The 26,813-nt window shown below is 43.5% G+C and overlaps 1 protein-coding gene across 1 annotated transcript; it reads left to right on the top strand.

The window, feature by feature from the left end:
- The first annotated feature begins 1,748 nt into the window (after positions 1-1,748).
- LOC142058240 (3-oxoacyl-[acyl-carrier-protein] reductase FabG-like) lies at positions 1,749-26,436 on the top strand. Its single transcript, XM_075095398.1, has 8 exons — positions 1,749-1,853; positions 6,325-6,561; positions 7,986-8,063; positions 9,331-9,547; positions 14,168-14,376; positions 14,902-14,974; positions 19,476-19,593; positions 25,790-26,436. The coding sequence occupies exons 1-8, from the start codon at positions 1,749-1,751 to the stop codon at positions 25,983-25,985; spliced, it is 1,233 nt and encodes a 410-aa protein (XP_074951499.1). The 3' UTR covers positions 25,986-26,436.
- Positions 26,437-26,813: the final 377 nt, after the last annotated feature.

Below are 26,813 nucleotides of genomic sequence, written 5' to 3'. Positions count from 1 at the left end.
ATCTAAAATGAAATGGCCAGGAGCTTTCTGACCTCTGGCTTTCATCACCTCTGGGTTTGATAAGAAAGAAACAAAGACCTTTGCCAAGTATATGAATAAACGAAATGTTACAGATCACCTGCAATGTGCAGCATTTAAAATCTCAGCTCCCTGCAGAGAGTGTGAAATTAATTGAATTGCTGTTGCTCTCTAGTGCCCATTCTGTGCAACTGACTTACTGTGACTGAATTAAAATATCTAGAGGCAAGCAGAGTACATGCTGTGTAGAGATTAAAGAAGGGAGCAAAGACATGAAAATTAGATCCTTAAAACAGAATGTTGCAACTGGTTTTGTATCCTCTGGTTGCAATGTGAAGGCACATCCTGACCCCAGGTCTGCAGGTTCTCAGGGATTCATATAGTTCTCGGAGCTGATGGGAGTTGAGATGCTCGCGTTTGGCAGGAGGGATCCCAGCACTGGGGACACCCCTCTATGCAGGATTTCTGCACAGGGCTCTGAACTTTTGTTGCTCAACCCGGCAGATATTTTGTCATTGATATCGGGACGATCAGGATTGTCCTACAGGTCTTAATCCCCAATGGCTGTAAATGATGAAGCAATGCATTTGGTGGTCTCTCTGGTGCCTTTGCATTTTGGTGTCATTGAGGTTTGCCTAGCTGGAGTGAGGCAGCTGTGTGGGAAGACACCTGGGTGCATGGAAGAGGCTCAGGCTGTAAACAGCGTGCTGACTTCTCTGTCCTAGAGAAGACCAGTTTAGGTTGGAGACCAAGCAAGCTTCCTCCACTGCCATGTGGGCATGCTGAAAGGCAGGAGGATGAGGGGGTCACAGGCAGAAGATGGGCCAGGGATGGCACAGCTGAGCTCTCACAGCTCAGCTTCATGGAGGTGGAGAACAACAGTGTTCCTGTCCCCCATCATCTGTGGGAAGGCTGGTCTAGAGCAGAGCTGGCTAGTTGAAAAGCGTGGTGAGATTCAGGAGATCTGGAACAAGCTCTGGCAAGGATTGCCTTTGTTGTCTACAGTATATGTCTATGAATATGTCTATTCATTCTTGTCCCTCTAAAGAAATTAGAGGGCAGAGGTGGTCACTCGCCACTTGCTCTTTGGAGGTGTCTGCTGCAGCTTTCTTGCTCTGGTGAGTGGCTGAATTTTGCTTCCAACCGAGTGCAGGATGGCAGGATTTCTGCTTATCTGCTGGTCCTCAATTTTTTGCAGCAGTGCAAGCTCCTGGGAGCAGAGGATTTGCCTCACTGCACTGGCTCTTCTAAAGCACAGAATTGCCATGTGATATATAAGTACCTAGCAGGGAAGTCCTTTTCTGCTGCATGAAGCTATGATTCAGAAAGACCAAACTGCCAGAAGGTACGTGATGTACGCTCACTTCTCGTGGAAAACTAGTCCACCTGAGAGTGCCGTCCTAGCCTCGGGTAGCAGGTGTCATCCAAGTGCTGCAGGATGTGTCCAGTGCTGTATCCACATCTGCCGTTGATGCCCTTTACAAGGAAAGCTGCCAGACGTTGCAGCAGTTGCCACAAGGATGTGACGCATCTGTGCCCGTGCACCTCAGACAGTGGGGCCTTTGTGGGATGCACGTGGCTCTGGCTCTTCCACCTACAACTGCGGCTCATCAGGGCTCTGAGCGAGCGGGGAGCAGTGCAAAAGGAGCACGTCAATCCGTAGAGGCACCTTGACCAGGGTTTCTGAACCCTCCTACTGCTCTTTGCATCAACACACAGTATGGGCAGGGATGGCCAGCCTCCCCGTCTCTTTTCCCAGATCAGAGCCAGCTGCAAATCATTGGGACTTTGAGCTGTCAAAGGATGCTAAATGCCAGACGGGCTGCGGAGCTCAGGTACGCAGTGGGGTTCATCTGGTACCTGAGGACATGACGGAAAAAAAATCCACCTTTCCCATGCAAGAGGGAGAGGCTGCCAAGGAGTTTAGGCCCCCACCAAAGCATGTAACTCACACACACCATGGCACAAGCCTCTGTGCCCGGTGACCTCAGTAATTTTTACATCATATTTTGAAATGTGGACTGTGGATAAGCCTTTCCTTGGGTTCAGTCCTTGATACAGGTGCTTTCAGCAGGAATTAGCTACCTTTTCAATATGTGCTGGGCCAGCTTTTGAAAACCCTTCCCAACAAGCTCCTTAACTCTGTCATGCTGTGCCTGAATAACATGCTTTGCCATGCATCAGCTGTGAGCAAGAGGCCTGATCCTGCACAGAGAGCTTCCTTTAATTCCTGGTGGATTTTTGGTAGAACAATGGATGCAGGATTGAGTCCAGAGGGAACGCAAACTACCAGCAAATTATTCCCATCCATGATTTTGATAGTTCCATTTTAAAATTGAAAACGCACCACATAAAGTAACACCATGTTTGTAGCAGATTCTGCTGATTGCAGGGCATTGTATAAGCATGTCGGGGTTTTCTTTTTCCTTTTTTCCCTCCTTTTGCCAGACAGAATAGGTGAAGAGGTTGAGCTGCAGATCTCATTTCTCCTGTTTTGCTGCTTGTGAAGTCTGCCAACAGAATCCACCTTGACAAAGTCAAGGACTCTGCGTTTAATGTTGAACTGAGTGAATAAATTATGCATGAAATTGTGTCGGAGTCTCTAGTGTGCAGAATTGCTCCTTTTGATATGAAAGGTTAATTCAGAAAGGAGTCCAAAATAGCTGGAAATTGTGGGGATAAGTGGATAGTATTCACTGTTGTGAGCTGTTATTACTAGAAATTGCATTCCCTCTCTAGCTTCCCTAGAGATTTAGCTTTGCCGGTGAATATAAACTGTACTCAATAGAATAGCATTTAGGAGTAACAAGAGTGTATGTCCACATACAGTAAAATATTCTAATGGTGTTCTAAAAGGAAGCTGTACTTTTTCATGTATTCTATGTACCCTAAGGATAGATTGCTATTACATTTAGGTCAAGAACAAGGCATAGGGAAGGTAATAAGTTTTGAGTACATCTTTATTACGAATATGCTGACTGTATGATCCATATCGAAGGAACTGGACAGTCATTTTTTTCTGATTGAGTTTATACGTGCCTTATGAGAGAGTGTTGTCTCTGATCGGAACTCCAATCAGGTTTTCTCTCAGCTTTGACAGAAGGTTCATTCATGTTTTTATTTGGGATGTCCTCTCCCAGGTCTTCCCAGGTCTTTTGCCGTATTTATCAGCAGCGCTGCTGTGCCCTTTCTTGTGCTTGCTTTCGACGCATCTCCTCTATGCAATGCAGTGCTGCAAGTTTTTTTTCTTTTTTAATCCCTAAGGAAGTTAATGACTCACTGTAAGCAAAAGCATTCATTTTAGCCAAGTTTGCACTGAATTAAGACACTTTGTGTTGCCATCTGTTACCATCTATGATGCCTCTGTAGCAAGGAGCAGGGATTGAACTGTAAACATTCAGGAAATTAGTTTCAGTGGGATATTTTGCAGGCAGATTATTTCCTTCTGTATCTCAGCTTTCCTCGCAGTTGGAGAGGTTTGGGCTCTGCCTCTCTCCTAGCAAAGGACAAAGGCACCTCCAATGTGCTGTGAGGTCCCAGGCAGGGCCTGGCGCAGTCTGCTCTGGGAGAAGGGTAGTCAGTCCCCCGTCTTGAACCCCTCATCCTTTTTGAGAAGGACAGCGGTAATGTCTCCTCTTCTCTCCATCACTGCACTGATATTTCTGGTGCTTAGCTCTGCAGTCAGAGCTACCAGTAGGGCAGCTTTTTCTTTTTGGCTGTCTTGGTTCAGCAGCAGGTGCTGTCGGCGAGGAAACCCTCTCCAGTGCGGTACCCTGGCCATGGTGACTGCCTGTCCAGGTGACCCGTACTCTGCTAACCAAGGAGCTCCAGGAAACGGAGCACTTTCCCGCTCCTGTGGCTGTTCTTCTGCTCCTGTGGAGCAGCTTTTGTGTAGAGGCTGCTCCAGAGGCAAAGTTGGATCAAGGAATTTCGTGGATTCCCCTTACAGGCCTGGAGCTGTTTCCAACTAAACATGGAAAAATCGAACAGGAGCCTTGAAGCTGGGGAACCAAGAAGTTCAAATGATGGCAGGGGCGCAGTACAAACTCCAAGGCAGTGATTCAGGCACTTCCATACAGGTGTCTAGTACTAGGTATCTAGAAAAATGAAGGCTGCCCGACTGACCTACACGGCTGGCCGTTCGGGACTTGATGAACTGGCAGAAAAGAAATGCCTTCCAAACAGTGGCCTTGCACAGCCAGGTGGTACAAGGACAAACCAGGCATGTGCTGGATACACATACAACACAGGCACCCTCCTACGATGAAAGCTGTGAAGTTAAAAGGTGGTTTATCTGTATCAGAAGATAGATAAGAAGGAGATAAGCTCTCAGCAGGTAGACAGTACAGAAAGAGGGCAGAAATGAGAAGTCCAGTTAATATCCAAAGAGCTACACAACTCCATATGGACCTAATGAAGTCAATGCATAAAAGTGAGATTCTTTTTCATTAGGGAGCAGTAGTAACATATGCTCAGAGATGGCCACATCTGCTTCTGAATGTCTGCCCCCCACCTTCTCTGCCCGGGAAGGTCACAAGACAGAAAGTAGTGATAAGTCATGATAACTACTTGATTTTGGGTTTGGCTCTTCTCTCCAGGGAATGAGACTTCCATCTCTCTTCCCAACGGACAAGTCCTCCAAACTTTCATCTTCTGACCCTTCCTGAAGTATCTACATTGGACAGACCGGCTAAGTTGCAGCCTGATGTAAGATGCTTTTCCACAGTATCAAAGATGTTCCTGCTGCTTTCCCCCAGTACAGCTCAAGAGGTAACCAGGGCAAAATTTTCTTACTGGTCATCAAATGAAAAGAAGAATCCCAGGAAACCAGATGTCCCTGTTCCTGCTACATTTAATATAAACCAGCATATATTTGGCCTTAAAGTCCTCTTTCATTATAGTGTAGTATCAAAAGATGTCCTAAATGCAGACTCATGAACGCTTTTGGCAGAGCTTCTGCGCTATCAAGAATGTGCAGTTAAGTGTGACAATCCAGGCTCTCAGGCAGGCTTAATTTCTTAACCACTAACAAGCTCACAATGACACCAGTTTGCACAACAGAGTAATTCAGAGTTTGAGTGATCCACTTGCCGCATTTTCCTTGTCTGAATGACATGCTCCCTACTTCAGAAAGGCTCCTGAAATCTCTGTTTGGGAGCCATCAACCTCACTGCCGAAAACAAATTAGTTTTTCACATTCTGTTGCCATTTGTTATTGATGCTTTCTCTCCTACATCTCAGGGGATTGCTCATCACTCATTGTGCACAATGTCTCCAAACACAAAAGGGAAATCTGGACGCAAGAAGTACTGTTAAAAGTTGTGGTAGAAACAGTGAGTTCTGGAAAACATAATTGTTTCTCTTTTCACTCAAAATGCCAAGACTTGAAAGCATTTCTGCTTGCCGAGATAGGTGGATGAGCCGTTGTTTCATTGCAACGCACACAGATGCAGTTAAATAGTCCCAGATGGAATCTGAAATATTCCATAGCAGCCTCTTGGGCAGCGAGTGCATTAACTGCCACAGGAGAAGGCTGTAAAGGCTCCCATCTGGTCATCCATCAACACTTTTATACATTATCATCAGCAGCCTGCTTGGAGGGAAGGTGTGCCACATTTCTGAAAATCCAATTAGATGATAGCAGCCAGTTCTCTTTTATCCTCTCTGTTGCTGAGCGATCCAAAGCATTTTTTTTTTAGATTAAAGAAACATCATTTTCCTTTGCAGGAGCTGTGCTGCTTTATCTCTATCATGACCTGTTCTTTTATGTGCCTTATAATTCTATTATTAATTGGGATTTCAACCATTTCCCTGCTACTGAAGTGGGACTCACTAGTTTGCAGTTCCCAGGATCAGCTTTACGCCTCTTTTTCCCAAAGACTGATATAATCACCACTCTTCAATATGTTGACAGTTACTCTTTTGAGAAGAGATAACTTATTGCATCACCTCAGCCACAGGGTATTGACGCCAGTCCTCTCCCTTACCCTGATGGATCAATTTGCTTTGACTCCAGGTATGCAGATGTTTCTTCTGTGACTCTCAACACCACGAACTGGGATGAGCCATCTTCTTTTATATCCTTATTTTCTTTGAGAGGTTCACAGTTTTGGGCACCAGCATTGCTGAAGAATTTTTTTGCAAAGCATGGGAAACTCCCAAGATCTCCAGAAGTAATTCTAGCAATGTTACCCTAGAACAACAGGGTTTCTTCTGGTTTGGGCGTTATATGAAGGGCATTCTAATGGCAATATTTACATTTTCAGGTAAATAATTAGTGTTTTCTCCAACATAATTTTTTCCCAGGCATTACATGCTGAGGATGAGCACTTTGATATAGTCTTTATTGATGCTGATCAAAGGAATGCTGTTAACTACTACAGCTTTGTCGTGGATAACCACTTGCTTAGAACGGATGGAGTGATCTGTGTAGAGAATACGCTCATGAAAGGACAAGTCTACCTGGAGAACATATCTGATGAAAATGTACTAGCTGTCAGAAAATTAAATACAGTGATTAATTCAGATCCTCGTGTTGAGCAGGTTAGTGCAATGCAATTGGTTAAGGTGCCCGTGGTACTGTATCTATGGATTTTTGCAAAGTACTCTTTAAAATGTTTCTTTTGTTGGTGCCATTATCCAGGGGACCTAAAATGAACTCAAATTTTATTATAATTCACCTCACTTGAGCTTTATGTATGAGTTTCTATATTCAGAAATGATCCCTACTCTCTGTCTACATCATATACAGTGTTAAAGGCAAGATAAAAGTGGAGCACTTAAAAGTGAATAATCAGCTCTACACTATAGCCAAGGAACTGCCGCTCTGCTTGAAAGGCTCTGGAGGCTGTAGGGCATCACCAGCACAATAGGAGTCAACAAAGTCCTACTCCAGGAGGAAAAATAAAAAGAAGGAATAGGATGCATAAACAATATGTTATGGTTTTAGAGGCAACATTTAAAGTATATACTCCCGGACTTTAAAAGCAGGCATGAATGATGCTACCCCAGGGCAGTAGCCACCAGCCTGCAAAGCTTACTTTCATGCCACAGCTGTACCAGGGTCGCAGAGGGGCTGTTGTGGCTGAGGGGAGCCATCAAGGGTGGCCAGATCCCTGCCTGCCCTTCTGCACTGTAAGGCTGATCCCATGGTGGGACAGGTGAGGTCTGCTACCTTCCTTCCAAGCACCCCCTTCCCACCTTCCCCCTGCCACAGCTCCTGCCCAGGAGGTTTTGGTATGTGCCTCAGGCTTAAGGTCCTTGTCTATCTGCAGGTCAGACAGCCTCTAGAGGTGCCTCCTGTGATTCTGTATTTATTCTATCATCAACATACCGGTAGCAACAGCTTTTCTTTCTGGAAGAGGAAAAATTAACGACATTTTTCCATGCCCTGAATCTTACTGTTCACCATTCAATGGATGTACATAACATGTTGTTTCTGTATCTAATGTTCTAATAGATTGATATTGGTGTTGAATCTCCAACACTGAGTGCAGCGTCCACTAAAGTGTGATAATGGTATCAGAGAAGGTAGGCAGCAAAACCCACTGACATTTATCTATGGGTGCAGGACAGATGTTCTAGCAAATGCTGAAGAAAACCAAAGTGTTGCTATTCTGGTTTGCTGAGCTCCAAGAATAAGATTGGAATATCCTCATGACAGCGTTAGCCAGGCAGTGGAAACCCAGAAACCTCAGCAGCTGGCACTGATTTAGAAAACAGAGACAGAAAATTGCATTTTTTTCCTGGCATTTGTGGAAGCCGTGAGTTTGGAAGAGGAATGTGAGCGAATACAAATGCCTGACATATTTGCATTGGAAGGAATTTCAGCTAAGGAATAGGAGTAGGAGAAAAGCTACTGTAGCCTAAGGAAGGAAGGACTTATCTTTCATATCAGTGGAAGCTGGGTAATAGCAAGCCAGGTACAAAGCAGCTGAGAACTGTGTGTGTATGTGCTATATTTGCAGATAATTTTACCTGTGCAAAGTGGATTGAGCATCATTCGAAGGAGCCCTGCACCTCCAGATGCAGTGATTGAATCCAAGGTATGTATTTCTTCTCTGTGAGCACTTCTGGGGAAATTTTGGCTCTACTGAGGTCAGTGACAAAATAATTTCCAGGAGTTTGGTGGCAAGAGCCCGAACTCACGTTCTGTTGTGCCGTGGTGCTGTGCAGCGTGGACTTACCAGCTTAGGGCTTGGCATGTATTAGTCTCAATAGTCCAGGGCTACACTAAAGCTATTAAATGCTGATTCCTTGCAAAATCTTTTGGATCAGCCACACCGGTGCTTTGATAAACCCCCGGAGCAGCCGGCATGCTGCTCGCCGGGTGCCTGTGCCCAGAGGTCTGTGGTCCTTCCCGCGCAGGGGAGTGGGGGCAGGTGGAGCTGATGCCCAGCTGTAATGAACCAATGCAATATTTCTGAAGTAGCTCCTTTTTTGCCCAAAGGCAGCACGTCATACCCACTATGGTCTCTGAGCTTAATATTTTCATGTCCTTAGATTTTGCTTGTCCTGTGGAAAAGATGGTGCTTTTATCTTTCTCCTTTTTATGTAGTGGTCATCATCCAGATGTAATGAAATTCCCATCTGGAATCATAATGGCCTAACTCTGTAAATCCAGACCCAAACATCTTGATTGTTTTGCAGTTTCTGAGCGCTCCCAAAACTACACCCACTGGCAATTTCTGGCATTTCAAACCCAATATTTTAAACATCTTGTATTTTCCATTTTGATTCCAGTCAGGGGGAAATGATGTATGGCAGCTGATCAGATGACAGCTTGGTTTAAGTTATTGGCTGATATCTTTATTTGCGCACCAGCCTTGTGAAGATATTTTGATTGAACTCCACTTGAGCCAAATCCTGCCTTTGGAAACTTGTTCTTAGCCTCTGTGCCTTCCTGGAGCCAGCTGAGCCTGAGGGCAGGATTAGGTCCTGGGGGTGAGATAACAAGAAGACTTAATCAGCCATCTTCTAAGACATTGTACATGGCCCATCTCTCATGGGAAGCTGGGTCGGGAAATACCATACCCAGCTCTCAAGTAAGTGGAGTGGTCAGTGCATCTCCCCAACCCACAGCCCTTCTGCTCCATTGTCTTGCACCTTAGTGCTCCTATTGAGACTAATATCTGTGGGGTTAAAGGTGCTTTCCAGCTTGAATAAGTCAAACTTTTAGTACTAAATAACGAGCCGAGAAGACATGGATCCCTGTTCATGCTCCCACCTCATTCTCACAGGCAGAGTCCTTCACAGCTATCACTTGCTGAGCTTTTCACCTTGTTGTGCCATGTATATATGTTTTTGTTTTAGAAAGAAGTCGTGAGGGATGACGTCTTCTGGGGTTATAACAAGCGCCGCATCCTTGACCGGCTGCGTTTGGATGGCAAGGTGGCCTACGTCACAGGCGGAGGGCAGGGAATTGGAAGAGCCTTTGCTCATGCGTTGGGGGAAGCTGGTGCTAAAGTAGCCATTGTGGATCTGGTCCTTGCAAAGGCAGAAGCGGTGGTGCATGAGCTCAGCCTCAAAGGTAAGCAGGGGACTAACCTGCAGGTCCTGCTGTACACGACCTGGTGATGAGTGCTGGAACAGGCTGCTTTCCTTGTTCAAACCTGACCCTTTCTCTGTGGTGCAATTCTCTTTCATCCAGCCCTGATGTTCCTCAGAGTAGATCATGCAGCAGCCAAGGCACCTCAGGCTTTACTAAGGATGGATGAACAGACACGGCCTACAAACGTGTTAGCGCATACCTCTTCCCTGGCACCTCTTCCATACCTCATGTCTGGACTATGAGCCAAAACAGGGTAGAGGCATTGTCAGCCTAAATCTCTCATTATACCTCCAAACCGAGGCAAAGTCATTTTTGAAACCCTCAGCTACAGTTCTTTCAAACGTGCAACATCAGATATAGGAACAAAATACTAATAGACGTAATAACAAAAATCCCAAATAAGAGGTAAAATCCTCTACAAGCCACTTCTATTTTAAGAGTAAAAACAGAAAATGTAACATAAAATTGAATTTCCCCCTGGAGTCATGCTAAAGTGCAATTGTAAGGGGGGAAAAAGAAAACTGGAAATATAATTTTAATGAGAAAAGAAAGGAAGTGTTACTCATTTTATAATTCTTTTTGTGAGACTACAGCTGAGCCTTCTTCGAAGTTCAGTACTTCATTGCCTCTAAAGACGGAGCTTTACCCAGGAAATTTTCACATTCCCATTTGGATAAAGTCCCCAGTATTTGCTTCCACTCTGACTTCAGAAAGGGATTAGGCCATTGGAGACCATATTCTCCAGCAAAAACGGCCCCTGCAGATGTGTTTCTATCACCCAGTCTCAGTCAGCTTCCCAAGGAAGGGGTAAGGAATGGTTCAGTTCTGGTTTTGATACCACCCTGAGCCTACACAGAGAACATCTTAAAAAGTCCCAGTCTGCCCGATCTCAGATCTAGTTAGCAGGAGACACTTTACGCTGAGTATCAGTGTACCGGTTAAAGCTTTCATTGCTGGTCTGATCCCAGTGACCTAGAATAGAAAGTGTCCAGCTCCCATTACAAATTCTTGAGTCATCTGGTCCCTCCTTCCCTGAAGCTTTTCATTTTCTTATGCACTGAAGCCATATGGTCTTGGCACAAAGTAGCTGTGCCCTACAAGTTAACTTGCCTCTTGGACATTTTTTCACAGTGAGACCCTGCATATCAAGTAGAGCTATTCAGATAGAAATGGGCTACTTGATAGAGCCATGAGAGTTTGGATGCCAACAGCCTATTTGAAAACTATCTTAACTTTTCTCCAGGGCATTTTCAGTAGGAGTTTGATCATTCATCCTTCAACAGCTGCCCTACATCTCTGCTCCTTCACCGGTGGGCTGCAAGCCCAGAGGAGGTGGGGGGTGTTGCAAACTGTAGCTGGAGAGGTCATGAGGCATAGCAAATATTATTACAGTCTAAAGTAAAGAAAATCTCACTACTCAGTCTTTACACATCTTTATCCTTTGAGGTCACATATTCTCTATCAACTTGACCAGTGCAGCTGGTCAGGGCACGTCTATTCCATCTCATGATGGTTTTTGAGGTTTCAAATTTATTGTCGTTCCTTGTTGGAACAAAAACCAAACTTTGTAATGCTTTTGTGAAAGGGAATTATATCCAAATGCCCATTTTTGGAAAGGATCTGAAAAGGTCAGTTTTTCAATCTCTTTCTCTCCAGAGGTAACTAGAGAGTCTAGCCTGGACCTCAGAAGTTTTGCCTTGAAAACTTTTGTTGAAATCAATATGTTTCCATGAAATATTTTGGCTTCAAAAAAGTAACATACTCTGTTGGAAATAAATTTTGACAAAAAGGTTCAGCTAGCTTTACCCCCAAAATATTCACATGAGTAAGCCTGAAGCAATCGTAGTATTAATACGTATTTTTCCTGCTATAATAAGCACAAAGGAGCTGTGATTTTTTTTCCCCCCTTTTTGGTTGTGGGTCTCAAACTCAAAGTTGGAAATGCAGTAGCGCAGTGCCCCAAGTCATTCCCATACAGATACTTTTTCAAAACATTTTGCTTAGCTTTCTTAAACCCTCTTTGCTTCTTATACCCAGGAGCCCTTTACTGTCTTTTGGGATGGTGCCATCATTTCATGGTGAGTTTTAAGCATCAGAATCTCTGTGATCTCGGTTTTATCTTTGTTAGACAGCTCGGGTGTATCTCCCTTGGCTGCAGGGGTCTTTGTTTTTAGATCCTGTGTGAATACCTTTTGCAGGAGCTGCTAATGGATCCTGACAGAAGAACCAAAAATGATGAAACATAACCAAAAATCCTGAGGGTTACCTTCCACTACATACCCCTCTGTCTTCAGCGGGAATCACTGCCTGTACCTTAAGGGAAGAATTAGTCTGATGGGATTTTTAAAATGTGCATTTTCCCTGTAAACTATGCAAATGCCTTCCCCGCGATGTCACTTTTGATCTTCTTGTCTCAATGCAATGTATTACTTCCATTTATACGGAGAGAGCAGAGACAGAGCCCCATGGCAGGGGGGCTATGTACATGTCCCCTGCAGAAGGACATGTTGGGCAAATTCAGCACATCAGTGCCTCTCCAGCACGGAGACACTGGGCTCCTCTCCTGCCCTTCTCATCACAAAACTGCCTCCACGAGCACTGCAAAACTAAACCGAGGACTGTAGAGGTGCGTTGGTACTGTCGTGCATGTAGCAGCACGGTCATGTCTTAGGTTTCTTATCTTTGGTTAGGACTACAGATTTTAAGCCATTTTTCCATAGTTTATTTTATTTCATTTTTTTTAATTTATTTTTAACAGATGGTTTGGGGAGACAGTGGAGAGACAGAAAGTGGTTTTTTTCCCCCTGTCAGAGTGCAGGGATATCAGCTGAATTGATTAAGGTCAAGTGTGGGACTCTGGTTTGAAGTGAGTGTGCCTTCACTGCTTCTTCACTAGACATTTATGCATGGCACCTTTTGTCTTGTTTTTATGAACTATTTTATAAGACGAAGCCATAAATGGGGTGAGAGTTGGAGGGCAGGTGAAGAGCCTCATTCTGTTACCATTAGTAACACGCTTGCACCCATTTTGTCTGTAAATTGAATAAGAAAGATTGAGGCAGCTCCCTGTATGTTACACGTCTTGATAACAATTAGGAGGAGCAACATGGGTTGTCTGGCTATTCTTATTCCTTCAACACATTTAGCATAAAACCTGTGATAAAATAAGAGGTCTTGTTTTGTGGCAGAACGTGCATCCATTTTTGTGGGTGGCTGCATTATGAGTCTGCCCTTTTTTCTGCCATGGAAAGCAAGGGGACCGTGGCATAGCTGAAGGCCAGAGGGGACGTTAAGTCCCATGGCCCAACATAGGGAGCACCCCAGACCAGCATCACCTTGGGGTGTGCCCTCTGGCAGGCTCCTGGAAGCATGGGAGATCAAGAGGAGCTTTTCCATCCAAAAGCCGCTTTCCTGTCATTTTCTTCCAGCATCACTGGGTGGTTATTCTTTTGCCTTGCTTTCATGGAAATCTCCATCTCAAAGCTTCATTTTGGGAGAGCCTTCTGCTCTCCTAGGCTAGGTTTAAGGCTTCTTTTAAAATTTTCATTAGAATAATTGAAAAAAGGGACCAATGGGGAATAATTTTTCCATTTAAATAGAAGTAAAACATCTTGCGTTAACAGCTGTAACTTTCTACCTGTGCGCTGTTTGCTTGCAGATTGCTGCTCTATGGTGCAACCCCAGCGGCTGCCCCCCTCCTTGTGAGTTAAGACCCATTTCACCACAGCCCTTACTGGGCAGCCTTGTTTGACTTTCAGGATGGGTATAATCCTATTGGCATCACATGCCTCAGTAGTTGTTTAATAATAAGGGTATTGAAAGCTGATTTTGACAGTAAATTAGATGAAGCTATTTATGGATCAGCACTGGTGCAAAAGTCGATGCCTGGATTTCTCTGGGGAAAAAAAGTACAACTTTTGCCTGTTTCTAATTCAGTAAATCTCTGAACTTCTGAACGTTTGTGTTATTCTGGTAGTGTGATTTGCAACAAATAAGGCCAGGCACCGTGACTACCATACCTGGGAACCTGCAGGCATTCCCAGTTAGCTCCCACCTAAAACTGGTCTGGTTTTGTCTGAAGCTTCCAGCCGCCTGGACGCTGTAGTTCATCCAGAAAGCACTTTTTGGGCAAATATGTTTGATTTCTGCAGCGTCTTGGGGGGAAACTGGCCTTAAAAAAAATCTACATCTGAGCAAATGAGAGAGTCCTTTGCTTTGTCTTGCTCCTGAGCTGTCACCATCCACCCCCGAGTGATGCTCTCTGTGGGGAAGCTGCAGTTGAGGATTTGGACAGAAGATGGTGCAGTTTGGACAGAAGATGGTGCAGCGTTCAACACTTCGTCCCGGTGGAGTGGCAAACGCCACTCTCGTACCTCGGTTTTATGTTTGCCTCCAACAAGCAAACCTCGCACCAGTTAGCAACTTTAATAGCGGTATCGCAATAACAAACACACATTTTATTACAATTTGTGGAGCAATGAATTAAGGTGGCATATATATAAAATACATATAGGTATATATATTAATAAATAATCATAAAACAGATTTTTTATTTCTCTGTGAATTCCCTCACTGACTTCATCACTTACTTGTATGCAGGGATTAAAAGCATTGCCATCGCAGCAGATATAAGCAAACCCGAGGATGTGCAAAGGATGGTGGATACAATTGTAGCTCGCTGGGGCACGGTTCACATCGCATGCAACAATGCGGGGATCAATATGAACTCTGCAAGCGAAGATACTTCCCTGGAGGAATGGGACAAAACTTTTAATATTAATTTACGAGGATTATTTTTGTGCTGCCAAGTAAGTGTGAGACGCTGTACTCGTTTGTTTTGCAAATGGTAACATTTTTTTAAGCATTTACTTTACCAAGATTTCACAGCACTTTATTACTAATTATCACAATGGAACTGGTCCTACCTTTGGGGGAGTTAAGGAGGGATTTGCTTTATACCAGTTACAGATTTTGGTTAATATTTTCAGAAGCAGCTGGTACCTACTGGCTGCCCAAGCCCAGGCATTTAAGGATGGCCAGGGTTTTTTGGACGGTGGCTATTTGACACTTCCTGAATAGCAGAAAACTTTGGGGGGGCGTTCCCAACATTAGTGATTATTTTGAAAAATATTGCCAACAGTGAAGAGGGTCTGAAACGGCAATGGGATTTTTCCTGCATCAGCCATTTTTATATCAAGTTTTTATATCAAGTGCTTAAAAAAAATGTGTTAGCACATAAACTCTTCTGAAAAGTGAAGACTAATTTATTATCATGTCATTATTAGCACAATCACAAAAAGGGTCACTGGTCTTTCCTTTAATTTCTGTCACAGGCTGCAGGCCGCATTATGCTGAATCAAGGATATGGGAAGATAATTAACACAGCATCTATGGCAAGTTTAATAGGTGAGTGATGAGAGCTAACAGTTGTGCTTCAGAATCCATATTTTAATTACTACCGATGCTATTTGAATCAATTAAACCTGTATTGGGAAGGAGTAAATCACTGACATTTTGTATTAGAGGAAATGTACTACAAAATTTTTATTGATATCATTTTTCAACATTTATCTGTCCTCTATGTTTTAGCGCACTTATTACTTTTTATAGAAGAGGTGGAGTCACCTTCTCTGACTCCGATGCACCGATGGCACGGGAGAGGTGCTGGTGCGCTCCCCAGTAATTTCGGGAAAACGCATTTGAGTGCAGGAAGCCGTGCCCCTGTGGTGTTTACAAGCCACCCAAAAGCTTTTGTGCCAGTCGTTGCCCCGGTACCATGGGTTTTATTTCATTATCGTTGCCAACAGGTGTCTCCACCAACGCTGCTGAATCAGCAGTGTTGTCAAAAGCGCCAATAAACCATTGTAACATATGGAATGAAATCCCTACTGCTGAGCTAATCTGGAAGGCAGTTACATGCTGGTGAACTGAGGCCCATGTAACAAAACTTGATCAATTACACAAATTAAGCATAGCCCTTTAGGAATTTATTTTATTGGTCTGGACATCTGTTGCAGTATTGTCCAAATCCAAAAATCAAATGGTGCCTTGGGTTGCCAAGTTAGGCAAGAAAATCTAGTAGCTATAAAAGTACAACTGAAAACCCCTGTATTAATATCATGTCCATCTGCTGAATGTTACATAAATATGCAGTCTTTTTATTTTCCTTGGGAATAACATTTATTTTTACTGTGCCCAGTTTGACATTCTGTGACATTCTGCTCAGTTTATTGCACAGTAACTTTAAATGTTTCTTCAAAAATGCATTTATAATGTCGTTGTTAATCTTTTTTTCAAGCGTCTTTGCCAGCTGTTTTACTTATGCTTAAACACAGGCACCATCCCTCCACCCCAGCTTTGCAGAGTTACAAAATCTCCCAAAGAAAAATAGTTTTGAAAAGAATGTAAAGCTTTCGATTTCGAATGCCCAGCCGGGCTCTGGTCTGGGCTTGGGCTGTCACCGTCCACATCATCATCACAGAGCAAAGTTTACTGGGAAGTATTCCACCCTAGGCAAAGTTATGGAGCTCTGGAAATTGGCACCAGCCGGGGGTTTGCTGGTTTGGCACTCTGCTCCCAGCCTTGCCCTTGCAGCCCAGAAGTGCTCTCCACTGCTTAAGGAGAGGCATTTCCCTAGCTTCTCCTTCAGGCCCTGGCATGGTTCTGCTGAACGGGAAGGTAACGCCGCTCCACCACGGCATCCATCCCAGCCCCAGCTCGGGGCTGCACCTCCTTGGCTGGTATGCCAAGTCCACTGAGACCCACATGGGGATTACATCTGATGTCTGAGGGCGGTATGGGTCCTGGAGCAGGAACAAACACTGGAAAGCAACCCTCAGAGCAGCCTGGAAGGGTCATTGCAAGATGCATTCAAATGTCATTGAAAGTTAATGCATGCTAGGCCAGAAGTTAAGAGACGAAGAGATGTGTTTACCTTCTGAACCTGTTTGAATCTTGGCATTGAAAAAACCTAGTAGTTATAAAACTACGACTGAAAACCACGATGTTCATATCATGTCCATCTGCTGAATGTTAAATAAATATGTTGGTTGGTTGGTTATTTAAGTATGTTGGCCAACTGGCATAGTATGAAATGTTTCTAGAAATAGTTAGGGGATATTTTTTTTTGTTGTTGTAGGTTGAGTCCTTCCTCAGAGATACAGGAAAATTAGGAGACACTTAGCAGGATAGGGAGGCTTTTGTTTGTGATTTTTCCAGATACACTGCTCAGAATCAGTTTCAATTAATTGAAGATAAGCTACATACATTTTTGCATATGTGCATTTTGATTCTGGTATTTCACTGGAATTATTCCAGACTTATGCTTCAGCAGCGGAGACAAGGCTGCTGCGGCTCTGCGATTTACACAGGTGTAACTCAGATCCGTAATTTTTACAGTGCATATCTTTAGTGGTAAGTGGTCTGGTCTTCTCTATCTGTGTGCACCTCTCATTAACATTACATGGCTGCTTCAAGGTCAGGCTGGAAGCCTTATGCACCGAACAAGGTTGGAAAAACAGTGTCAGGTGTTTAAAATGTAATGCAGCTGATGTTGGTAGCATTTTTATCTGCTTTCCTCCCATCTTCTCCATCTGAAACAGAAGCGAGTGCCCTCACTTCCCAGAAGCCTTACAAATTCAGAGTTTTTTGTGACACTGCTGGAGGCGTACCTTTATTCACAAGCTCTAGCCCTGTTTTCTATGAGTTTGGAGGGTTGCAGATTTGCTCTTCTGTCTATAAGAGACCACCTTAGGTAAGGGCAGCAGAGGTGGTGCAGGGTGCTCAGCTGCAGAAAGCCCACCCAGCACCCGAGCTTCACAACACTCATTGGGTTCTTCTTCAGCTTTTCCCACTGAGAGGGGCCAAGTGTCTCAGGAGGGGCAAATTTCAGCTTCTGAATTACCTTCCTTAGATATTCTTGTGAAGATGAAAGCATTTACATGGAAGGACTCTTGAAAACCCTGTCTGAGCACCCACCCCAAATCAGAAAGCTGATTCTGATAGCTTACAGCAACTTGCTGTTCTCACCCATGTGTGCTAGAGGTGCAGAGCTGGTGCCAAAACTCTTATCCTCTTAGCAAGCACTGAATGATTTATCACAAACAGACATGTTTGGAAAGCTTAGCAAAGAACTGCTTTTGGGAGGTTAGAAGGTTAACTACCAAAGTTGTATGTAACTTGGAGCTGATGCATGGCAATTAATCAAGAAACTACATTCCACATCTTTTTGAGAGCCCACACGGTGCACTGTGTCTGGGGGGTGACAGGCACACGCCGAGGGCAAAGCAATGGTCGAAATGCAAATCGCTTCATGTTGAACAGAAAACGAGCACAGAATAAGCGCTGGCAGAGGGGAGCTGTGGTGTGAAATGCTCTTTGTAGCAAGCAAAAGGCCTCCAAATTCTGAGCAAACCTTCAGCACATGCAGAAAAAAGAGACGCTAGTTGTTGCTCCCATCATGGGTGTGTGCTTTAAATCTATTCACAAACAACTATGTTCAAGGCAAAGGTCCTTATTCACATGCTCAGTCATTTTCAGCAGGGCTTTTGGCTCTTTCACAGTTTGGATAACTCAATTTGTTATCATCTTTTTCTCACCCTTTAAATTGACATACTCAAATAGTTGTAGTCAATAAAAGCAATAGTGGATGTGCTGGGATACCATGGGTGGTAGTGATCTAGAACTGATGCATCAGCTTAACTTAATAAATTAAGACCAATTTAATGCCATCAACCAGTGTCGCTTATGTGCTTTCATCAAAATGCTGGGAGGTTGCCTGCTGTACCTTACACAAACGCAGCGACTCACCTGCTTCCAGGGTTCAGAGTTACCGAATCCCACAGGCTACAATTACTTGCCTTTGCGATTACTGGTATTTAGCACTGATTTTCCCCACTCTCCTTCCGTGAAAGAGTCAGCATCTCAGTGATGCTCAGTACCGATACGGTGCTAATTATGCTTTGCACTGGATTTGTTTAATGAAGTCATTGCGGCAGCCAAAAAAGTCCAAGGAGAGACACTTTGTGGGTGTAAATCCCAACAGCTGGACCAATTTGGTCTGACTCCCGTGGGTTTAAAGCACTTTACACCCACTGGGGATTTGTCCCTAAGTAGCTTTCCTGGGAATACTGCAAGCGTGAGAGCTGGCGGAGGGGCAGAGCTACCCGAGCACACGGCACTAACAAGCTTGAACGTTGTAATTAGTCTCTGACTGACATGTGACATCTCTGAAACATTTTCAAAAGCTTCACATTTTGAAAGTGGTGGGCGTTCAGAATTTTTGGGACGCACCTGCGCTCACATCCACACAAACACTGATTAGGTAATACAATGTGTTTGCTTCAGACAATTCTACGGATAACTTAAAAATTAAGGAAAATAATTTGTTCCAAGAAGCTGTATATAATATAATATGTTATATAAAATCTATTATGCACTTAGGTCATATTACATTATATCATATCATTATGCTATACTATATTTTATTAGTATTTCAGTGTACAATTATTTAGTATATAAACATATACCTGTTTATCATATATGAATGTGCATGTGTGTAGGTGATTATTTATCCTTCTTGGGAGTAGTCAAATATTGCATATGCATGTTTAATACATTGGATTTGGCTTTGCCCAAATACGGAACCTTTTAAATGGCTTTATTTCTTTTTCTTTTTTTTTCCCTTCATTTTTTTTCCAGTAGCCCAGCTGCTGAGGCAAAAACATGAGGTGACAAAATACATATTTAGAGGTTTTCTGTTGTGGGTGTCTAAATTCTTGTTGCTCCCTGCCTAGTATCAGAGAAAATGGCAAATAGTTCATCTCAGTGCAGGGAGTTGTCCATGTAGTGCTGAAGTTACCTTAATTTGAGGAGAATAAATAATTTTCTATTTCTGAATCCCTTCTAGTCCCGCACCCGCAGAAGCAGTTGGCGTACAACACCTCGAAAGCTGGGGTCGTAAAATTAACGCAGACACTAGGAACCGAGTGGATTGACAGAGGAGTAAAAGTCAACTGCATTTCCCCGTAAGTAAAATGTAGTCTCATTCTGAAGGTACAAAGAGAATGAAGTGTTCTAAAAAGCTCAAATGAACAGTATCTCAGCAAATAAAGTTTCTAATTAGCAGGTGGATTGCATCCCTTTTTATGTTGTCTTTTTCTTAACAAAGGTTTAAATACTTAGAACCAAGCCTGCTCTGTTGCTGTGTATACTCAGGGACTTAAGAAGAGGTTTTAGCATTTGATAATAGGTTTTCCAATAACGTGAAGGGTAGTTTTTAGCATTTCTCTTCCAGATGAAATATTTCCTTAGTCTGTCCAAGCCTTCTGTGGTTAAAGAGAAGGTTTTTGACACTTAATAGACAATACTTCTTTCCCCTTTTTACTTGAGACAAATATATATGCACTTTAAAAGCCACATTGTACTGCTGTAATTGAGATACTGTTCAGCACTGACAATCACAGGAGGCCAGGTGTAATTTTGTAAATATATATATATTTATTACATATTACATTTCCCTTATTTTTAGAGGCTTAAAGCTGTATGGTTTTTTTATGGTCTTTATTCACGAAGAAAAGTTTTCTTGTCGCATACACTTTTTCTGTCCCTGTCTCTCGCACACGTGCCCAACGCAGTCATTTTATTAAACAATTAACAGTGCACGACAGTGCTAAGCAGAAACCCAAGTGCATAGCATTAATTGGAAGCGGTCAAATTCCGTAGACCACTGAAGTCAATCAGAGTAAGTAAGAAGGGCAGGATTTTAACCCAGAAGTTAAATTGTAATAATGAAGATACAATGTACATCAAATTAGAAAAAACAAATTACATGTATTTCAGTCCACAAAGTGGAGTAAAAACAATATTACAGAGCTCAATGGGAAGTGCCTCTGTTTTTACTGTGGGTCTTGTGCTAGCTGTCGTCCTTATGATTATTTATTACTAATTATGCCAGTGACTCCAGCCGTTGCTCTATATGATCCACAGATTCTTCAAACAGCATCTTACTTTGTAGCAGGGTTTTCCCCATGCCAACGCTAGCAGCACTGCACTAGTGTTCCCACAACTAGTGCTAGTGAATTTACACTGGCTTTCGGGAGCTGGGGGAGATGAAGGGAGTTAGGGAAGCTCAGCAGGACCTGGCAGGAACTCTGTCTGAAAACACATGGGTAATCTTTACCGACAGAGGTGGGATAGTAGTGTCACATTCACAGCAATCACAGATAAGGAGGTTCTTACATGAGGAATTGCCCATTTCTAAAGGGTTTACATAAATTTTAAAAATACCCATTGAATGATCAAAAGTCATTGTTTTGTATAAGTTGGAAGCAAATACTCGTATTTGAAGAAGTTATGTTTCTGGAGGCAGTTGTCAGAGCTTGGAGAAAAAACAGTCACGCTTCTCTTTTTCTACTTTTCAAGCCAAAACGGGATTGCCTTTTGATCATCCCTACCTGTCTTAAACTCTAGCTCTGAGCTCAAAATCCTGCCACAGGAAGGGGAGTGTTTCTTTGCGGAGGAACAGCCAGAAAGGGCGCACAGAGGACAAACGTTTTGCTGTCCTTAAAGTCCCCCATTCTGGTCAGAGCAGTTCCCCCGGACGCAGCTGGGGACCTGGACTGAACAGCTCTGGGAGCCAGGCAGAGTTGTACTCCTGGCTGTTCAAAGCTTTGGCTGAGCCCCTTGTGCCGGGGCCCGCCAGGAGCTCTGGGTGGTGCTTGGAGGAAGGAGCCTACAGCGGTTCATGTAGCTCAGATCCTTCCTCACCAGGAGGAAAAGCCACATATGCTTGAGAGTGAATAAACGTTCACGTTCACCTTTCTGCCTGTATGAGATGTGAACCTGCATTTCAGCGCAGATTTGGACCCATCCCCAGAACCACAGACCCCACCGGACTTATAGTCGTGTCTCTTGACGTGACCCAGTGAGGCACAGGGGCATCTTCAACCCGCTTGAACTTAGTACCCAACACCGGGCAGTTGCCTCAATGCAACAGCGCATCTGTCGATGCTGTCGGAGTACTTCGCAGGGTTGAAAAACGTCACAAATGCCCAGGTCATTCTGAACATGGATGTCCAACTTAGCATGTAGCCATCTTATAAAAGAAGGGGATTTTGAGGAGTGTGAAGACCACAGAGATAGCTATAGGGCATTGCGGTACCCAAGATAATCTCTGGGGAAGTAAAATATTTGTGTCCTTAAGTCCTTTGCCCTTCCCACTCACGGTTGCATTAACACTTTAAGGCACTCCCAGCGTACTTCTGTCTGAAGCTCCAAACGTTCCAGCCTGGCCTCAAACAATATTTCACCGTGCAAACCTTTTGGCATTTTTTTCCTCTTCCTATCTGGTCTCTTTTTATCAACTTAATTTCTTAATGAGTGCATAAAACTCATGCAGAACAATGCATAAAAGTTATCAATGCATAAAATGTTACAGCAGAGTCCTTAGGATAATTTATTGCATTTATAACATTGAAGATTTAGGCTTGTCTTGCGGGCCAGGCAAGCCTCGTGCCCACGGGGAGAAGGTGGCTGAGACTCCCTGGATGCTTTGGCTGACCTTGCCTGTTGCTCCATGCAGCAGCAAGCGTCTCCAGGTATTGTGGAAACTGCGCTCAGCCCTTACGCCACCACCTAGTGCAATTGCCTGGTAGCCTGCTGCACAGCTGATGCTGTGCAAAATTAAGAAGGTGCTAGAGTATTCCCAAAAGGGATGGGGGGGCTGGGCTGCAGAGAGGCCCTGGGTGTGAATAGGGACCTTTGCAGGGCACTGAGTGGTGGCTGATGCCTGGCTGCACACAGTGTGGTTCAGTCCCTTTCCTGGTCCCCTCAGATGTGAACTGTGTTGGGTGGGATGGAGCAGGGGACTTTTGAGGGGCTCTGGGTTTTCGTAAGTACAGCATTGGAACGCTTCCTTTTTGCAGGCATTGCACTGAATCAATGTCCATTTTTGGGGCTAATTGCATCTCCTTGCTTGATTTGCAAGGCATAAAATGCCATAATGTAATGACCTTTGGGATGGGCAGCTGGAAGTTTATCTTCAGCTCAACCCGCAGCCACAGCTAGGCCAGCTTGTTGGGGACCCCATGAAACTCAGCAGTCCAGGGAATGAACCCCATTCCCCCTTGATGGGCTGCAGGGACTTGCGTTTAGGCTGTGATGGGCAAAGAGGCTTCATCCCCTGCATGCCTGCCTTGCTCCCCGGGATGGTACGGAGGCAGCCGTGCGGTGCTGTACCAGGCTTTTAGCCCGACGGGTACGAGGAGTCAGAAAGCAGGTAGGGTGGGATCACCTCATCACGGGGGAAGGAGAGGCAGAGCTGGCAGGAGAAGGACCACCCCAGCATCACCTGAAGGTGTCCCAATTAAGCAGCATTACTATCCCTATTAAGGAGCAGTCTCTGCTGGTAAGTATCTTTGGACTTAAATCTAATTCCTTGGGAGATGTCCCAATTAAGTGGATCTCTTGATTAAACACTTCCTGATTAAGTGGAGTGTACTTAACTCATTCAAATTAATAACTCATCTGAAAGAAATCAAGTTACACACAGATGGAATCTTTTTTTGCTCTCATTTGGGGATTGAGCGCACGTAACAATTCCAGTTAAGTATCTGGTAAGTGATATTTTTCTAACGTGTCTCTTGAAGTGGAAATGTTTTAGGCTTTTTTTTTTATTCCTAATGTCTTGAATTGTCCTGTGTATCAATAATGAAATATTGATGCTCATGTCTAATGCTAAGGAACCAGCAGTTTGATATTACATTGACATGCAACAGAAAGTACTGATAGGCTCAGCACTGCATACAAGATGAGGTAGGGAATTAATGCATTGGCAGTTGTCTTTGCTGGAACTGGTTAGAAGCCAACTAAAATCTGCCTAAAAGGGTTCGACAACATTAAATTGCCCAACTTGGCACCAAAGCTTTCCCAGAAGATGTGTAGTATCAATGACATGCCTAATATTTATAGTGCCATCAGTATGTGTGTTTGCAACTTTTAAGTTTTGCGCTATATTTTTCTCTCATTTCGATAACAAAAATTTGTAATGAAGTTTTGTTGCACGTATAATTTTTGCTACTTGAAGTGAACCTAAAGAAAGGTCCAGCGAGAGGCACAGTGCTGTGATTTACAGGTTGCAGTGATCAGGCCAAAGATCGTTTTTCTGAACAGATTGAAAAACATCCTCTTTTTAGCAAAATCTGTTGTGCTGGAGGACTGTGTTGTATTCCCTAATCTGCATTCCCTTGGGGTTAAAACATATATGTAAATTTTAAAAAAATTAAAAATCATATGGATCTTATTCTGGTCTCTGATAGTGTAAAGCCAGAATGATTATGTTGATGGTTTTGTAAGCACGGTGAGAGGCACGTAAGGGAAAGGAGTCCAACATATTTCATGTCTGCTGCTCAAAGCACATTTCTCTGTGAAGAAAACCAGTTCTCGAGGAGTTTGGGAGAGTGAGGGAGGAGAGCGGGGGGCTGTGCTTGGGGGAAATAAGTAAACCTTCTGCAGTCCTATACCGGAATGTGTTTGATTTTATTACATTGCCAGAGCTTAAGCGAGCTGCATCGCTCAGTGTTTCTGAACTGCTCTGCTGTTTATTGACAATTACAATAAATAATAAAGCTGATATTTAAATCCTGCCCGATTAGTGAAAACAGAAATGTTTGGGGGAAAGTCTGAATTAGTTCCACTTTGTAACAGAGTAAATAGCAGATTTCAGCCTTCATTTAAAACAAAAGGTAAATCTCATACCCAGAATCCAGTGTGTCTCAAAAAATTATTTCCTTAGAAGTATAAATTGGGATGCCGATGAAGTTTCAGAACAAAACGAGTATTTTTATACTTTGTTCATTTCATATTTATCACTAGCTTGTTTGCTAATTTTCATTTGCAAGAGGCAATTCTTCCAGCTAACTGGCTGCCTCAATGGGCCACTGATTTCTTTGAAGTGACAGTCTGTAAATATGCATAAAAAAGAGATGCAATTAGCGTGTGTGTGGTTCAGTGCAGCCTGATTTCATTGGCAAGTTTACCCACAGTGTTGATAAGCTACATTATCTAGAAAATTGGCCGCTGAAAAACAGCACCTCTGATTGCCAGCAAAGGTTCCAGATAACAGGGTGCTGAAGAGAAATATAATTGAGGTTGAATATGTTAACCAAGGTGTCACATGCTCCTTAGAAGCGCTAATTTATCAGCATGTTGGAATTTTTATTAACATTTGGAATGCATTTCTACCACACTAATGAAGTGGAATTGGCAGTTCAGGTTTTAGTTATTGTAATTTCTGAGAAGTTAAATGTAATTTCTCGTTAGACACAGTTATGTAAATATATTTGTTCAGGGGCTGAAAAAATTATACATTTCGCAAAATACAAATATGTTGTTAAGGAGGAGGATGACAAATCAGTCTCAGTTAAAGTCATAAAAGCCAGCCAAATGTTCGCCCTGCATTCTGCTTTCTGAAGCATCACTCATTTTTAGGGCACCTGAAGAAAATGGACTTCGCAGGGTTTTAATAAATGGTGTAGTCACTCATTAATGTAAAAAAGGCAAGGCAGGTAAATGTGGTGTGATTTGTTAAGGTATTGGCTCAAGGGGAACCGCACTGGGTGCGCTGTCCTTATCTTTGCCTCTCCTTTTTAATGTGGAAAGGGTCTGGTGCCCAGAAGGGTGCTGGCTTTTGTTTCCCCCACTTTTTGACCTATGGGAAGTCGGGCTGTTCTCAGTTTCTGGGCTGTACACGAACACGCTGTGTGACATTGAGCTGCGAAGCGATGAGAAGGGACGTCGGTAGAAGGACAACAGTTCCCAAAAGCCGTGATGGACCCAGTTCAAGGCACTTTCGGTTCCAATGCCGTGCTTTTTTTCTATAAAAAAATTTAAACAGGTCATTACAACCTAAAAGTAAGGGGGTACTGCTGTTAGCTAAGATATGTGCGTACTCAAATAAAAACGTCTAAGAAACCTCTTAGAAGCCTCTAAAAAACCTTAGAAAAACTCTAAGCCTGGCCACCGGCAGCAAAAGGCAATAGGAAAGAAGTCCTACCAAAGTTGCATCATGACTTTCAGCAGAGACAGAGCAGGTCTGACCTGTGCATCTCCTTTGTGCTGTTCCATGGTTTTCCTTCCGAATTAACATCTCAAAAACCTATAAGTTCTGCCTTTTCTTCTGGGGGAAACCTGGTCCTAAACTCTTGGGGGGTGTGTTTGTTGCAGGGGCATCGTGGACACGCCGCTCATCCGCTCCAAGGACCTGCAGCCGCTGGTGCGGCGCTGGCTGGTGGACATCCCCGCCGGGAGGCTGGCTCAGGCGACCGACCTGCAGGCCGCCGTTGTCTATTTGGCCTCCGAAGCCTCAGACTACATGACGGGCCATAATCTGGTCATCGAGGGTGGCCAGAGCCTGTGGTGAGGGGCGTCCTCCAGCATCCCCTCTCAGGGGCATAGCTCGCCTTGGAAAGCGCGTATTAGACTTTAGCTTAGTCCCAGTTTTGGCCTGCGCGGCTAAGTGGCCAGCTGATACGGAATGATTATTTTGTTTCAAGTGTTGCTTTGGAGACTCATATAATGCAAAAAAAATATAAATTGATCCTTCATTTTCAACATTTTCATGTTTTCCACTATGCACTCAGATTACTGTTAGATTAGTGTTTAATGATATAAAGGCACATTTACTGCAGTGAGATTTGACTATTATTTAGTTTAACAGGGGGCATTTTTAAAGCAATCAATATTAGCTGGTCTGTGTAGTATGTTGTTCTTAGGTGATTTTTTGTATTCAAGTTATTCCAGTGACATCTGTGACAAGTGAAAAACAGTTGGATGTAGTGTTAAAAAAAATAAATTAGTTCATTGCATTTGAACCTGAATGTTACCGTTTTATATTTACTGGTGTTCTTAGTTTTTGACAGTGTTTTTATACAAACACCCACATAAATGCCCCTGAAAGAAAAGTACTGCACTTAATAGAGAATCATGGCTGGTAATTATAATGGCTCTAATCCAAAGCCCATTGAGGTAAGTGGGAACTGCTCATATCCTTTAAGTTAAATGCATGTATGAGTGTTGATACAACTGGGTCTTTGGTTTCTTTAATAGGCAGATGTAAGCAAAGGTCATCTTTCAAAATTCCAGCCCCTTGTAAAATTCTGAAGACAATTCTTGGGTGTTAATCAGGGCCAGCTCAAATGATATCAATACAGCTCTGTTGGCTGAAGGGCTCATTTCAGCAATGGCGCTG

The sequence above is a fragment of the Phalacrocorax aristotelis genome, chromosome 6 (assembly GCF_949628215.1).
Source record: "Phalacrocorax aristotelis chromosome 6, bGulAri2.1, whole genome shotgun sequence".
NCBI classification, from domain to species: domain Eukaryota; kingdom Metazoa; phylum Chordata; class Aves; order Suliformes; family Phalacrocoracidae; genus Phalacrocorax; species Phalacrocorax aristotelis.
The sequence above is the reverse complement of the archived record's forward strand: the minus strand, read 5'-3'. Positions and strand labels throughout refer to the sequence as shown.

Excerpts from the sequence above, each read along its gene's own strand:
- LOC142058240 (XM_075095398.1), top strand. The coding sequence starts at position 1,749 with ATGGCCAGCCTCCCCGTCTCTTTTCCCAGATCAGAGCCAGCTGCAAAT. Across the intron at positions 1,854-6,324 it reads AGACGGGCTGCGGAGCTCAG|GCATTACATGCTGAGGATGA; the intron begins GTACGCAGTGGG and ends ATTTTTTCCCAG. Across the intron at positions 6,562-7,985 it reads CAGATCCTCGTGTTGAGCAG|ATAATTTTACCTGTGCAAAG; the intron begins GTTAGTGCAATG and ends CTATATTTGCAG.